Source organism: Mobula hypostoma, chromosome 10 (assembly GCF_963921235.1).
Source record: "Mobula hypostoma chromosome 10, sMobHyp1.1, whole genome shotgun sequence".
In the NCBI taxonomy this organism is placed as follows: Eukaryota; Metazoa; Chordata; class Chondrichthyes; order Myliobatiformes; family Myliobatidae; genus Mobula; species Mobula hypostoma.
In genome coordinates, this window is record NC_086106.1 from 19,754,060 (window position 1) to 19,770,637 (window position 16,578).

The window sequence follows — 16,578 nt, forward strand, 5'->3', positions numbered from 1 at the left end:
GATTGTATTCTTTTCCATAGATGTTTGCCTGGCCTGCTGAGTTCCTCAGCATTTTGTCTGTGTTGCACAGTTTGCAGGCCATGTAAAAAATTTCCTGCTCAGATTAGTTGGTCCAGACAGCTGTAAAAAAATAAAGGAATATTGTGGCTTCCTGTTAGTTCGAACCTGTCTGGCCATTCTCCTCGGACCTCTCACATTAACAGGGCATTCTTTGCCCACAGAACTGCAGTTCCCTGGATGAATTTTTTGTTTGTTTTTGACACCATTCTCTGTAAACTCTAGAGACTGATGTGTGTGAAAATCCCAGGAGATCAGCAGTTTCTGAGATACTTCAACCATCCCGTCTGGCAGCATCAATCATTCCATGATCAAAGTCACATAGATCACATTTCTTCCCCACTCTGATGTTTGGTCTGAACAACAACTGAACATCTTGTCTATGCCTACAAGCTTTTATGTGTTGTGTTTCTCCCACATGATGGGCTGTTTTGAATCTTGCATTAATAAGCAGGTGTACTTGATACAGTAGCCATTGAATGTATTTACAGGCATATGAATGAGAAACAGAAAGTTGTGATGGAAATGGCCATTACAGGGTGGATAGAAGAGCACCAGAGGTAATAATAGGGAAAATGCATAAATAGTGAATCATCTCTTCATTATTTGCCAGGATAATACAAGAATTTTGTTTGTTATGGTCCATGGACTTGATGCTCCAGATAACACTCCATATGCACCTCTTTGGTCAGTCAATTGATGGAGATTCCCAAGATTCGGTAGGATCTTGCACTCTAGGATCTGAAGGCTTCAGAATCAGAATCAGTTTGATTATCACCAGCATGTGTCGTGAAGTTTGTTAGCTGAGCTGCAGCAGTTCAGTGCAATACATAAAATAAAGAAAAAAAATAATAATAATAAATCAATCAATCAATTACAGTACACATATATTTAATAGATGAAAAATCATGCAAAAAAGGAAATAATATCTATTGTAAAAGTGAGGTAGCATCCAAGGGTTCAATGTTCATTTAGCAATCGGATGGCAGAGGGGAAGAAGCTGTTCCTGAATCACTGAGTGTGAGCCTGCAGGCTTCTGTATCTTCTCCCTGATGCAAACAGTGAGAAAAGGGCATGCCCTGGGTGCTGGAGGTCCTTAATAATGGATGCTACCCTTCTGAGTCACTGCTCCTTGAAGATGCCTTGGGTACTTTGTAGGCTCAAATCCAAGATGTAGATGACTAGATTTAAAACACTCTGCAGCCTCTTTCAGTCCTGTGCAGTAGTTCCACCGCGCCCCCCCCCCCCACCCAATACCAGACAGTGATGCAGCCTGTCAGAATGCTCTCCACGGTACATCTATAGAAGTATAGTCGCTGTCTTTCCTTCTTTATAACTCCATCAATATGTTGGGACCAGGTTAGGTCCTCAGAGATCTTGACACCCAGGAACTTGAAACTGCTCACTCTCTCCACTTCTGATCCCTCTATGAGGATTGGTATGTGTTCTACGTCTTACCTTTCCTGAAGTCCACAATCATTTCTTTCGTCTTACTGATGTTGAGTGCCAGGTTGTTACTGCGACACCACTCCACTAGTTGGCATATCTCACTCCTGTAGGCCCTCTGTCCTTCAAGGACATTCTTGAATCTGTCCCTCCGCCTCTCTTCCTATCACAGAAATTGTTATGGGATGTTTGACTCAAGAGTCTGCTGCATATTTGAATAGCTGATATTGTACAAATGAAGATGTCATCGCGGGGAAAGAGAACAACATTAGTTCATTGGTGAACGCAGCAGGACAGGCAGCATCTCTAGGAAGAGGTACAGTTGACGTTTCGGGCCGAGACCCTTCATCAGCACTAACTGAAAGAAGAGCTAGTAAGAAATTTGAAAGTGGGAGGGGGAGGGGGAGATCCAAAATGATAGGAGAAGATGGGAGGGAGAGGGATGGAGCCAAGAGCTGGACAGTTGATTAGCAAAAGGGATATGAGAGGATCATGGGACAGGAGGCCTAGGGAGAAAGAAAAGGGGAAGGGGGGAAACCCAGAGGATGGGCAAGGGGTATAGTGAGAGGGACAGAGGGAGAAAAAGAAGACAGAGAAAAAGAATGTGTGTATATAAAAAAATAACGGATGGGGTACGAAGGGGAGGTGGACCATTAGCGGAAGTTTGAGAAGTCAATGTTCATGCCATCAGGTTGGAGGCTACCCAGACGGAATATAGGGTGTTGTTCCTCCAACCTGAGTGTGGCTTCATCTTTACAGTAGAGGAGGCCGTGGATAGACATATCAGAATGGGAATGGGATGTGGAATTAAAATGTGTGGCCACTGGGAGATCCTGCTTTCTCTGGCGGACAGAGCGTAAGTGTTCAGCGAAACGATCTCCCAGTCTGCGTCGGGTCTCGGCAAGATATAAACGGCCACATTGGGAGCAACGGACGCAGTATATCACCCCAGCCGACTCACAGGTGAAGTGTTGCCTCACCTGGAAGGACTGTGTGGGGATCCTGAAAGGTGGTAAGGGAGGAAGTGTAAGGGCACGTGTAGCACTTGTTCTGCTTACAAGGATAAGTGCCAGGAGGGAGATCGGTGGGGAGGGATGGGGGGGGGGACGAATGGACAAGGGAGTCGCGTAGGGAGCAGAGGGGGGGGGAGGAGGGAAAGATGTGCTTAGTGGTGGGATCCCGTTGGAGGTGGCAGATTTCCTCGTGTTAACATTAGTGCATTGTTCTTTCCAACTAACTGGAGAGTTTTGTGGAGATGGTCTTGCTGGTATCTTTGCAGTGCCTTGAGTTGGGAGTGCAACTGCAGCATAGTAATATGTACCTGCTGAGCAGCAAGCAACAGGTCGGTCTCACAATGGAGCTAAGTGTGTTTCGAATAGAATAAAGTGGGGCTATACGTTAAATAATCTGACATAAGTAAGGTTGTTGGATGGTTTTAATTTTTCAAAATCTCTTACTTTAGGAAAAAATTTCCATAAGACTGAAAAGTAGTAATGCAACTTCTTCATTCAAAAAGAGACCGGAAATGGAAAGCGACAGGTATAAACATCCGTCATTAGGAAAATGTTCACCAGCAAATAAAGTTTCCTTAAGTTACCGTCAACGCACTGTAGGCACGTCCAGTAAATTTGCTGAAAACGCAAAAATCGTGCGGTGAATGGGGAATACGTCGAGATATGTGAGTGAATGTAAAGAAAACTGGCAAATTTATATCTAGAGCAGGAAATGTGAAATTGTTCATTTTGCCAGGGAAAAAAATTATAAAAGCATTTTATGCGTGTGATGACACTTTGCAGAACTTTGCGACGAAGAAGGATCTGGGTGACGTTGTGCATGAATTGCAAAATTCAAATACTGTTTATAGCGGAGGTACAGCAATATCACTGAGATTTTAAATTGTTTCATGACATCCTGCACTCACGAAAGCTGCTGAGTGAGAGGGATAAGTTTTGACTTAATCTGTAGTTCAATCGGTATAGTTTATATTTGTCTGAGGATACAATACTCCACTGTCATCACCAGAGTGGGTAATTTTGATTCAACTTGTCATCTCGCCCTGGAGTTTCCCGTCGTTATCGATCCGTCCGGGAGCACTGGGCCATCTAATTGATTGGGGAACGATCTGTTTGGCTTCTGTTCCTGAATTCCCCGCATGAATGCTCCCGCTCCGCTCACTGGCTAAAACAAATCGAAGACTTTTGTCACAGTGACGAGGCGAGACCCGGCCGGTACCCCCCGCTGTCAGGTTTCAAAAACAAATTATTTACTCTTATATAATCCTCTTTCCACCCAGGAAACTTCTGCTTCACATTGAATGTCACGCAGCTTCAAGATTATCAGGCGGTTGTTTTCTTCCGTTACTTCACTCCGTGATGCAGACTGATGATTTACGGTCTCTTTCAGGGGAACCTGTGCATCTCTCAGTGCCTTTCCCTCACACGGACTGTTGTGTGCATAGGGAAATGTGTATAAATTCCTCTCCCTCTGGGGTATCCGGCAGGGACTGAGTCTCTGAGGGACTTGGTTTATACTGATGAATCGAGCAGAGTGTGACAGGTCTTTAATCTGGTCACTGCCGCCTGTTGCAAATCCTCAGGGAATTTGAAATCGCTGCTGGGGGCGGGGACCGGAAGCTGCGCCTCTAGTTTTAGTGGATGGTAATCTGTCCAAGTCGTGGCTCCCTCTCTCTCACTCACAGTCCAGGTCCCTATTTAAACAGCGCTCACTGCGGCTTCGAACAAAGCCGGCCTGAAGCCGCCGACTTCTGGAGTGGCCAAGTCTGGCTCAGCGCACAAGACGATGGGAGTCGTTCCTTATCTCTGTCTCTTTCTGTCCTGCCTAGCAGGTGAATGTCCTAACGGCTTGTTCCCCGCCCGGGGCCGCTGTTTCTCGGAGACTCTTTGACCCTCTGCCCGCTGATCTCTTTTCTCTTTTTTTCTTGTCAGGTGTGAGGTCCGTCATCGTCCTGAATCAGCCCGTGTCAGCGATCGTTAAGCCCGGCGAGTCCCACAAATTAACCTGCGCAGTTGAAGGGTTCGATCTCAAAAAGAAAAACGTTCACTGGGTTAGAATGGTCTCCGGGAAAGAGCTGGAGTGGCTGGCAATAGTATGGACGACAAATAAACCCGACTATGTGCCTGGACTCCGAGACCGACTCATCGCTTCCAAGAGAGGCAGATCAGTCTTTCTAGAAATAAAGGATCTGAAAGTCGAGGACACGGCAGTCTACTACTGTGCGAAAGATGGAGGAACTCCGGTCTACCACGGTGATGGGGAGCTGAACAGAAACTGGCCCCGACAAGGGAGCGTCTGCGGCGCAGTCTGTCTCCACGGATTCCGCATTGCTGCTTCCCAGAGTCAAATCCCTGAAGCCTTACCCGGACTGCTGGACGCAAATGTCAATTTCTGGACAATTAAAAGCCCAAAAAGGATTCGACTCTGATTCCGGGGAATGACGGGAGCCGGTCTCCACAGACAGGAAGATTGTGAAAATGCCTCTTTTATTCACACACCAGGAAGACACAAGGACAGAGTTTGGGGTGGAAATCCAGGAAGCGGCTGCTCCCGGTCCGGACAGGGATCATGTTGACATTTTGCTGAGATTATTGGACGTGACAGGCAAGTGAAGTTACTGCACTGGGTGAATGGGGAGACGGAGCACTGTGACGATCTTCAAGTCTGGGGGAAGGGAACCTCGCTGACAGTGACTTCAGGTAAGAAAAACTTTTCAATTCCACCCTCAGTTTTATTAATGCACGGTTTTTGCGAACTTGATGATTCACCTGAAATCAGTAAGGTATTTGGAACAATTGCATGAATTTTTCCGAGCCGATTAAGCCTTTGTGATGAGTGACTTCACTGGTTGATTCAGGTCCGGGATCTGATGCCGCACCCGCATTCAAGAAACAAAAAGAATATATAGAGAGCGCGATGGAAGAACTCAGAAGGTCGGGCAGTATCTGTGGAAGCAAACAGCGTATGGCAGCGTGTCTGATAGCAGCCCCGCATCAGGATTGAGAGGGAACGGGAAAGGCAGCAGTCAGAGGGGTGGGATAGAGGCATTGGTCTGTGATGATTGTGTGACAAAAGAACCAGTTATCAGAAGATTGATGCCGATAAGAGGACAATGGGGGAACATGCAAGGTGCTAATAAGAGAGAGACAAGAGAGATTACCGAAAGGAGACACGGTTCCGAGTATTGTCAGAGACCGGTGGCTTTGAACCCTGAACTGTTTGAAGTCTGATGGACAGGCGATACCCCAGTAGGGGGATAAAAAGGGACAGGTTCGCTAAGGCAACAGACACACGACACCACGAGGTAACGAGACCCTGGAAGCGGTGCGCCCTCGCAAGTTGCTGGAGTTTTTGAGGTCTGGTCGCGAGACCAGCCACAGGGTGGAAAGATACGGTCGGCCGGGAACCTGGTGTGTGTGTCCACCCTTGCCTGGGTGCCGGGTTCACCGCAGAAGAACGATCGTATCTGGAACGGAGGGGTCACAGGCGGTGACCTCTGAAGACATTACAAAGGGCTCGCCCGAAAGCTAACTGCGAGGAATATCGAAGGTCTGTTTGGAAACCGATTTGCATATTAATTCGTTCTCTCTCTCTCTCTCTCCCCAACGACACGACGGCGATTACTGCGAACTGAATTAAACTGAACTCTGTGTCACTTGATGGCTGATCATTTTACCCCTAGACTGCGATAGAGCTTGATTGATCCTATTATCCTAGTTCTGTGTACATGTGTGTTTTATCATTGCTAAACTGTTGCATTTATATCCTTTTGATTAGAGTACTGTGTTGCTTATTTCTTTAATAAAACTTTCTTAGTTCCAGTAATCCAGACTCCAACTAAGTGGTCCATTTCTGCTGGTTTGGCAACCCAGTTACGGGGTATGTAACAATTGAAACTAGATGGGGAGGGAATAATAGATAAATTGAACGGGGGGGGGAGAGATGGGAGTCTGAGGGGCAGATAAACTATGGGTGAGGAAAACTGGGTGGACGGGTGAGTGCAAAGGGAGAGCATTTGGGGGTGTGGGTTACCTGAAATTGGAAAATTCAGCGCATGTGTCATTGTGATCTAAATCAACCAAACAGAATGTGGGATTTTCCCCTGATTTGTGTTTGGCCTCCCTGTGGCAACAGAGAAAGCTGGAGACAGACAAGTCAGTGTGAGATTGGGTAGGAGAGTAGCCAGACGCTGGAGATACCTGTTAAAGTGCAGTTGAACCTGCTCCCTGTAAGTAACAGCAATGGAGATGTTCAATGTCACTGTATAGAGATCAGATCTGGATTAGGACTCTGGCTGAGGGAATGGCCAGCAAATGTATGACCTGCTTGATTCCTCAAGTACTGACATGAGTTAAACGCAGAAGAAAGCTCTCTCTATACTGTCCTGCTAGTGATGGATTGGGTATAAAGTTCCTCTGTACTGCCCGGTCACCGACAGGGCAAGGTCAGTACTGGGTGACGCTGTGTCCAGTCAGAGTGCAGAAGTGCTGTGGAGCTCGGTTTGTCACTGACTGAGCTGAGAGAAGCTGGAGGAGAGACAACTGTAGCTGATGGAGAAGTGGTGTTTATTCCAGGGAAGACGGCAATTCCTTGTATGTTACAAGCTGATGGCTGCAAAGTGAAAGTATTGAGGAGGCTGAACAGGCTGGAGGATCACCGAGATGGGGCTAGGTGGGGGATTATGTTCAAGGAGGTTAGGTTATGTTATATTCAGCAAGGTTATGCTGCAGATCTATAAACTATGGTTAGACCACATTTATTTTATCTATTGACATAGAGCATGGAATAGGCCTTTCCAGCCCTTTGAGCTGTGTCACTCAGCAATCCGCTGATTTAATCTGAGTCGAATTATGGGACAATTTACAATGACCAATTAGCCTACCAACAGGTAGGTCTTTGGATTGTGGAAGGAAACTGGAGCACCCGGAGGAAACCACACGGTCACGGAGAATGTACAAAGTCCTTGCAGGCGGCAGCAGGAGTTAAACCTGGGTCACCTGTACTGTAAAGCGTTGTGCTAATCACTAAGCTATGGTGCCGCCATTTGGAGTACAGTGTTCCATTCTGTTCCCTTCATTATAGGAAGGATGTGAAAGTTTTAGAGGGGTGCAGGGGAGGTTTACAAGGATGCTGCCTTGATTAGCATGTATATCTTATAAGGCTGAATTGTGTGAGCTCGAGCTTTATCTTTGGCATGAAAGAGGATGAGAGGTAACATAAGGTGATAAAAGGTAAAGCTAGAGTGGACAGCCAGTGGCTTTATCCTAGGGTGGAAATGGCTAATAAAAGGGGGCATAATTTTAAAGTGATTGGAGGGAAGTATGAGTGGAGGGTTGTCAGTGGTTGACTTTTTTTACACAGTGTGGTGGGTGTGAGGGAGGCTCTGCCACAGGTGCTGGTAGAGGCAAATACATTAGCAACATTTAAGAGGTTCTTAGATAGGCACATGGATGAAAGAAAAGATGTGGAAGGAAGAGTCAGATTGATCTTAGAGTAGGTTAAAAAGTTGGAACAACATTGTGGGCTGAAGAGCATGAACTGTGCAGTACCATTCTATCTTCTATGTGCTAAGGCAAATTCTGTGGCTGTCCAAGTTTAACATCAGTGAACTCCCCGCCCCAACTGCCTGGGCCAAGGGCTGTCTGGATGCAGAAAGTTTTATTAACATTTCAGACTCGGACAAAGGGTAGACGGCTTCCAGCTGACCGAAGTGAAAAAGGGCTTGCAGTTGTGAAGAGCTAAGGCAGAAAGTTAGCACACAAACAGAACCATTAATCTGGACCTTCTCTCCCTCTTCCATCACAATTCACCTCTTTTTGTTGCTGCTTTGTATAGTTGTAATTCTGCCGGGGTGGGCGTAGTCTGTGGAACTGATGGGCACTCCATCCTTCCAGTAGCAGCAGCTGCATCTGTACCAGTGGTTCCATTACCATTCAGAATTCTCATCTCAATGCATGGGACAAAGACTTGCATTCACTTCTCTGTGACCATGAATAACCACATAACGAAAATGGCCGAGGTGGCTGGTCCTTTGACCACTGTTGAGCCCCCCACCCCCACCATGCAAGACATACATGAAGTTGAGACTCTGTCCCAAGCATTGTGAGTGGGGCCGACCCACTATCGGAGCTCCTGGGACGTCACTGTGCAGTGGGTTATCATTTCCAATGCCCCACCCTTTGTTCCTGGTGAGCTCTGCCTCTGCTCACACCTCAGCCATCTGTAGCAGTGAGGTCAGGTGTCACCATAATCTCACTCAGTCTTCCAGAGAGCAGCTTCCACCATGCCTTCTCCTTCTGCTGCTAGTTGTTCATGCAGCTGATGTGAGAAGAGGACGTGGAAGTCATCATTATGTGCCATGTCGCATGATGTGGGTGATCATGGTCTTTGACCATGATAGTCCTTCAAATTTTTCTACAGAGTGCATAGCCATGGCCTTCTTCTGGGCAGTGTCTTTACAAGACAGGTGACCCCAGCCATTATCAATACACTTCAGAGATTGCAGTTGCATAAACAGGACTTCTCAATCAGTTAGTTGATTTGTGAAGTATCGTGTGCTTCTTGGAGTACAACATCAAGTACACATTAAACAAATACACTCACAGGTGTCATCGCTCTGTGAGCCATAGATCAACGGAATGAAGACCATCAGACTCGACCTTGAGGGATAGCCACGACAACGACGACGATATTACACCTGATTCTGATTCTGATACGGGATGGTGGTGTCTGACTCTAAGCCAGCTGCCATCGTTTTAGGTGTTCATATTGTGCGGTTAAATGTGTGTTTTTTGTCGAATTCAAGGATGACTCTTACTCATAAAAAGGGCTAAGAGAGTTGTAAAAGAGTGCCTGAAGGCTTTATGTGTCAATGCAAGGAGCATTCGTAATAAGGTGGATGAATTGAAAGTGCAGATTGTTATTAATGATTATGATATAGTTGGGATCACAGAGACATGGCTCCAGGGTGACCAGGGATGGGAGCTCAACGTTCAGGGATATTCAATATTCAGGAGGGATAGACACGAAGGAAGGGGAGGTGGGGTGGCGTTGCTGGTTAAAAAAGAGATTAACGCAATAGAAAGGAAGGACATAAGCCGGGAAGATGTGGAATCGATATGGGTAGAGCTGCGTAACACTAAGGGGCAGAAGACGCTGGTGGGAGTTGTGTACAGGCCACCTAACAGTAGTAGTGAGGTCGGAGATGGTATTAAACAGGAAATTAGAAATGTGTGCAATAAAGGAACAGCAGTTATAATGGGTGACTTCAATCTACATGTAGACTGGGTGAACCAAATTGGTAAAGGTGCTGAGGAAGAGGATTTCTTGGAATGTATGCGGGATGGTTTTTTGAACCAACATGTCGAGGAACCGACTAGAGAGCAGGCTATTCTGGACTGGGTTTTGAGCAATGAGGAAGGGTTAATTAGCGATCTTGTCGTGAGAGGCCCCTTGGGTAAGAGTGACCATAATATGGTGGAATTCTTCATTAACATGGAGAGTGACGTAGTTAATTCAGAAACAAAGGTTCTGAACTTAAAGAGGGGTAACTTTGAAGGTATGAGACATGAATTAGCTAAGATAGACTGGCAAATGACACTTCAAGGATTGACGGTGGATATGCAATGGCAGGCATTTAAAGGTTGCATGGATGAACTACAACAATTGTTCATCCCAGTTTGGCAAAAGAATAAATCAAGGAAGGTAGTGCACCCGTGGCTGACAAGAGAAATTAGGGATAGTATCAATTCCAAAGAAGTAGCATACAAATTAGCCAGAGAAAGTGGCTCACCTGAGGACTGGGAGAAATTCAGAGTTCAGCAGAGGAGGACAAAGGGCTTAATTAGGAAGGGGAAAAAAGATTATGAGAGAAAACTGGCAGAGAACATAAAAACGGACTGTAAAAGCTTTTATAGATATGTAAAAAGGAAAAGACTGATAAAGACAAATGTAGGTCCCCTGCAAACAGAAACAGGTGAATTGATTATGGGGAGCAAGGACATGGCAGACCAATTGAATAATTACTTTGGTTCTGTCTTCACTAAGGAGGACATAAATAATCTTCCAGAAATAGTAAGGGACAGAGGGTCCAGTGAGATGGAGGAACTGAGCGAAATACATGTTAGTAGGGAAGTGGTGTTAGGTAAATTGAAGGGATTGAAGGCAGATAAATCCCCAGGGCCAGATGGTCTGCATCCCAGAGTGCTTAAGGAAGTGGCCCAAGAAATAGTGGATGCATTAGTGATAATTTTTCAAAACTCGTTAGATTCTGGACTAGTTCCTGAGGATTGGAGGGTGGCTAATGTAACCCCACTTTTTAAAAAAGGAGGGAGAGAGAAACCGGGGAATTATAGGCCGGTTAGCCTAACGTCGGTGGTGGGGAAACTGCTGGAGTCAGTTATCAAGGATGTGATAACAGCACATTTGGAAAGCGGTGAAATGATCGGACAAAGTCAGCATGGATTTGTGAAAGGAAAATCATGTCTGACGAATCTCATAGAATTTTTTGAGGATGTAACTAGTAGAGTGGATAGGGGAGAACCAGTGGATGTGGTATATTTGGATTTTCAAAAGGCTTTTGACAAGGTCCCACATAGGAGATTAGTGTGCAAACTTAAAGCACACGGTATTGGGGGTAAGGTATTGGTGTGGGTGGAGAATTGGTTAGCAGACAGGAAGCAAAGAGTGGGAATAAACGGGACCTTTTCAGAATGGCAGGCGGTGACTAGTGGGGTACCGCAAGGCTCAGTGCTGGGACCCCAGTTGTTTACAATATATATTAATGACTTGGATGAGGGAATTAAATGCAGCATCTCCAAGTTTGCGGATGACACGAAGCTGGGTGGCAGTGTTAGCAGTGAGGAGGATGCTAAGAGGATGCAGGGTGACTTGGATAGGTTGGGTGAGTGGGCAAACTCATGGCAGATGCAATTTAATGTGGATAAATGTGAAGTTATCCACTTTGGTGGCAAAAATAGGAAAACAGATTATTATCTGAATGGTGGCCGATTAGGAAAAGGGGAGGTGCAACGAGACCTGGGTGTCATTATACACCAGTCATTGAAAGTGGGCATGCAGGTACAGCAGGCGGTGAAAAAGGCGAACGGTATGCTGGCATTTATAGCGAGAGGATTCGAGTACAGGAGCAGGGAGGTACTACTGCAGTTGTACAAGGCCTTGGTGAGACCACACCTGGAGTATTGTGTGCAGTTTTGGTCCCCTAATCTGAGGAAAGACATCTTTGCCATAGAGGGAGTACAAAGAAGGTTCACCAGATTGATTCCTGGGATGGCAGGTCTTTCATATGAAGAAAGACTGGATGAACTGGGCTTGTACTCGTTGGAATTTAGAAGATTGAGGGGGGATCTGATTGAAACGTATAAGATCCTAAAGGGATTGGACAGGCTAGATGCAGGAAGATTGTTCCCGATGTTGGGGAGGTCTAGAACGAGGGGTCACAGTTTGAGGATAGAGGGGAAGCCTTTTAGGACCGAGGTTAGGAAAAACTTCTTCACACAGAGAGTGGTGAATCTGTGGAATTCTCTGCCACAGCAAACTGTTGAGGCCAGTTCATTAGCTATGTTTAAAAGGAAGTTAGATATGGCCCTTGTGGCTACAGGGGTCAGGGGGTATGGAGGGAAGGCTGGGTTCTGAGTTGGATGATCAGCCATGATCATAATAAATGGCGGTGCAGGCTCGAAGGGCCGAATGGCCTACTCCTGCACCTATTTTCTATGTTTCTATGTTTCTATGTAAATGCTCATGAATGTAAGAGACTCGGTGTCAAAGGGTTTATTTCCTGTGTTTCTCTGCAAGATAGAGGATTTGCCACTAAAGATCCACTGAGAGCAATGGTGCCGGCTGGAAAACGCGCATCTCCACGAGGTATAGAGGCAAAGGAGTAGGCACTCTCATTCAGTGGAGATGCGGACGCTTCCGTACTGCTCTCCGAGCAGTCTGCCTTTCAAATAATCGCTCCCTTACACATAAGATGGATGAGTTAGTAATATTCATCAGGATTACCAAGAACTATGTCTGTATTTCTGCCTTTTGTTTTGTTGAAATGAGGCTTAACTTGGACATACCAGACAACTTTGATCAAATACCAGGATCCCATCTACTTATAGCAGAGCATAATATTACACTACGTGGTGATTCACACGTTGGTAGCTTATGCGTGTTTATAAATAACAGCAGGTGAATGGGCATGTCGGCCGTTCTTTTTCCTCTGCACTCTTAGAGGTTCCTTTCATTTATGTATAAACCATTCTACCTACCCAGGGAATTTCATTCTGATATCCTGGCCAGTATTTACATTCCTCCTCACACGAAAGCTCAGTTAGCACAACGGCCGTGGGCTGATGACATTTATGATTTGGAAAATAAATTTTCCAATATTGTCATTTTCATTATGGGGGATTTTAACCATTGCAACATGAAACATGATCTGCCCAAATACCCCCAGATGACTGGCTGCCCCTTACATGAGGACAGAACGTTGGCCCATTTCTCTGCCAACATTGAAGGGGCATTCCGCTATTTTACCCAGGCACCCCTTGGTAACTCTGACCATGTCTGTTCCCAGTGAAAACTGGGACAGTCTAAACCAACCAAGAAAATCAGACTCCTGATGTTGTTGGAAGGCTGAGAGACTGCTTAGGATCCACGGATTGGAGGGCCATGGGAAGGTTGGTGCAGCAGTATAGATGAATATCCTGACACTGTAACATCCTACGTGTCCTTCGGTGAAGATGTGTGTCTTCCTGGAAAGATCATTGTGAGGTATAACAACAGCAGGCCATGGTTCAGCAAGGAGTTGAGGACTCTCAGATCTGCAAAGGATCATGCCTACAAGCCTGAAAACAGAGAGGAATACAGCTCTGCAAGACGCCAGTTTGATAAAGCCCTGAAAGTGACAAAAGCCACTTACAAGGATTGGCTAGAGAGAGATTCAACAGTTATAGCCAGGCAGTCTGGAGTCTCCTGCAAAGTCTTACCAACTTCAAAGAGAAGTGCTCTCAATTCTACCCCTCCCCTACCTTTTCCAATCAGTTTTGTTGCTGATCTGATGAGGACAATCAGCATCTATCACTTCTCATTTCCTCTGACCCTGACATGTTCTACCCCTAACCTCTCCCTTGCACAAACACTCCAATTTCACCATCACCCCATCACCCCAGCCCCATGCTTCTTCTTCAACCTTCCCCACCTCTTTCCCCCTCCCTCCATCTTACCCTATGCTTTTGGAGAAGCAAGAAGACATTTGCAAGCTATTTGGAAGACAGAACATTAGGAAAGTTGCCATCTCTGATGGTGCCTCCCCTTGTTATGAAGGCACTGTGCAGATCAGCCAGCACCTCTCTTCACTGAGATATTTAACACCTCCCTCCAACTATGCAGAGTTCTGGACTGCTTTGAAGTTGCTGCAATCAATCTAGTTCCCAAGAAAGACGAGATCACTGGACTTAATGATTATAGGCCAGTCGCTCTGACTTCAGCAGTTCTGAAAACCTTTGAACGTCTGCTAATGGCTTACATTACGTTCATTACTGATCCACTTGACCCCTTACAGTTTTCTTATTGAGGATGCAGTTAACCTGTGCCTTCATTACATTCTTCAACAATTGACTCCCCCAACTCACATATTAGGATCTTGTTTGTGGATTTTAGCTCTGCCTTTAACACTATTGCTTTCTAGTTGTTCCACAGCAACCTCTAACCCTACTAGCTTTACCCTACTGTATCTTTCAGAGGATTACAAACTTCCTGACAGGAAGAAGGCAGTATGTAAAACTGGGTTCCTACTTGTCCGATCCGATGTCTATAAGCACAGGCTCTCCCTGGGGCTGTATTCTTGTTCTCACTTTACACAACTGACTGTACCTCCGCAGCCAACCCCACTAAAATCCTAAAGTTCATGGAAGACACGACTATCTTTGCTCTCATCTCTAATAATGATGTGACCTGCTATCAAAAAAAGTTAGACCGTCTTGCAGCACGGTGTTCCCATGACAACTTATTTAATACCACCAAGAGAACAGAAAGCCAACAACCCACTACCTGGCCAGGCTGTGTCTATGGTCAAATCATTCAAATTCCCAAGGACTACCATTACCAATGCACTGAAGTGGGACAAGCACGTTATCCTCATCACTGGGAAAGTCCAGCAGATAGTTCTTTCAATGCCAGCTTAGGAAACTTATCATCTCAGGGCATACCTTGATGAATTTTAACTCAACCATCGTTGAGAGTGTTGTGCCACCTCCATCACCATTTGGTTTCCCACTGCCTCCTCCTTCTCCAAATCCAGCAGTGAAGACCGTTGGTTGTCAACTAACAATATCAAAAGACCTGTCTATCACCGGAGCAAAGAAAAGAGCTGAAAAATAACTGCTGACTCCACCTACCCCAGCTATCACCTATTCATCAAATTGCCATCAGGGAGAAGCTGCAGATCCATCTCCAGCAGGACTAGGCACCATCTCCAAAGCTATCCTTCTCAGCAAAACTCACTCAAGTGTAGTACCCTAACTGTCCCTGCATAACACCCATTAAATGGTGTTTCCTACTCTCTGTGTTCTTCTGATAATTATTGGGTCTGCTCTTAAGTTCACATTTAAGTTTGATTATTGACGTTACACATGTGATCATTCTGTGAGTTGTTGACTGCTCATGGCTGACTGCACTATTGTCTTGTAAGTTGCTGGTTGCTGTTGCAGTACCTGCTTTGGTATTGTCCTGTGGTTTTTTGCTCAGCACTGAGCCGCAATCAATTCTGGCAATAAAGTGATTTTGATTTCAATTTTAAGGATCTAGTCCTCAATCCTCACATCAACATTGCCCAATATTTGTCCAACCCATTAAATAGTTGTGCAAGTAGTGGGCTTGTGGGCAGTGATGGGGTACGGGGCAGTTGACTCTAATTGACCTGTTACTAGCTGGATTTCTGGAGCTGGTGTTGGGGGCAATATACCATGTCCATTGTCATTTCTACAGACTACAGTCACCCTAGCAGGGTAGATATGCAGGTGGAGTAGGTTCCTGTCCTGTTGCTGCCAGATGGCTCTGATTTCCTAGAGAAGATCAGGGAGGATTTCTTCACCACTGATCCCTGCAGTGGAATTGTGATGAAGTTGAAGGTACCTGCCTCGGATGACGTGCCCAGTGAAGAGTGTGGAGCAAACTTGTAGATCACTAGCAGTGAACAGGAACTTAATGGGTGTGATTTACAGTCAGATAGTGGACAGCCTTGTGCCCCCTGCTGTCTACCCTCATCCCATGGAGGAATTTTCCCAAAAATAACAAGGGGTCATCACTACACTACCCACTGAGCATTGGTCAGAACTGATAAGTCTATCCTCGACTCTGAGGAGGAGAATGGCATGACTCCAGTCAAGTGGTGCCAGTTTAAGGGGTACCTTGCTGGGCTGATGAGGGAGTAGAAGGAGATGAGCAACCTCAGATTTAAAGTAAGGAGAACAAACAAAGATCATGGGGAATGCTGGTACAAATCACATGAGCAGAAAGAGGGTCTGAAGATGAATTTAGGAAGTTAAAAAAGGTCGTAATCTCAGAATTACTGCCCATATCAAGTTCAAGTTTAAGTTTATAGTCATTCAGCCATAAGCATGTATACAATTAAATGAAGCATCATTGCTCTGGGAGCAGGGTGCAAACCACAGTACGTATGGTTACGATGTTTCATTCATAGGATACAGCATACAATATACAGTATATATTTGGGTGGCTGGGTGGCGGGGAAGCGATACGCCCACTAACGGAGGTGTAGGGTGCTCTTTCCCTCTGCTAGCCTGCAGGTCACCCTTGGGCAAGGTGTAGCACTTGCATTGCCACCTGATCAGGGTCACATGAAGCCACGGGAGCAGGTGGTGAGTGAACGTATGAGCAGTTGGTGCATATCACAAGTCCTGGTTACGCAACCACTGATGCTGGGCAGACAATCTCTGAAGAGTATTGATGATGGCTGGGGTCACCCATCTTGTAAAGACACTGCCCAGAAGAAGGCAATGGCAAACCACTTCTGCAGAAAACTTTTCCAAG

The 16,578-nt window shown here is 45.8% G+C and overlaps 1 protein-coding gene across 1 annotated transcript in view; it reads left to right on the forward strand.

Moving 5' to 3' along the window:
• Positions 1 to 4,259: 4,259 nt before the first annotated feature.
• Positions 4,260 to 16,578, forward strand: part of LOC134352736 (immunoglobulin mu heavy chain-like) — a 66,352-nt gene continuing 54,033 nt past the window's right edge. Inside the window, exons 1-3 of the mRNA XM_063060132.1 lie at positions 4,260 to 4,348; positions 4,449 to 4,763; positions 5,169 to 5,216. Of these exons, the coding sequence (XP_062916202.1) occupies positions 4,303 to 4,348; positions 4,449 to 4,763; positions 5,169 to 5,216 (409 nt within the window). The 5' untranslated portion in view covers positions 4,260 to 4,302. The remainder of the gene's footprint in view (positions 4,349 to 4,448; positions 4,764 to 5,168; positions 5,217 to 16,578) is intronic.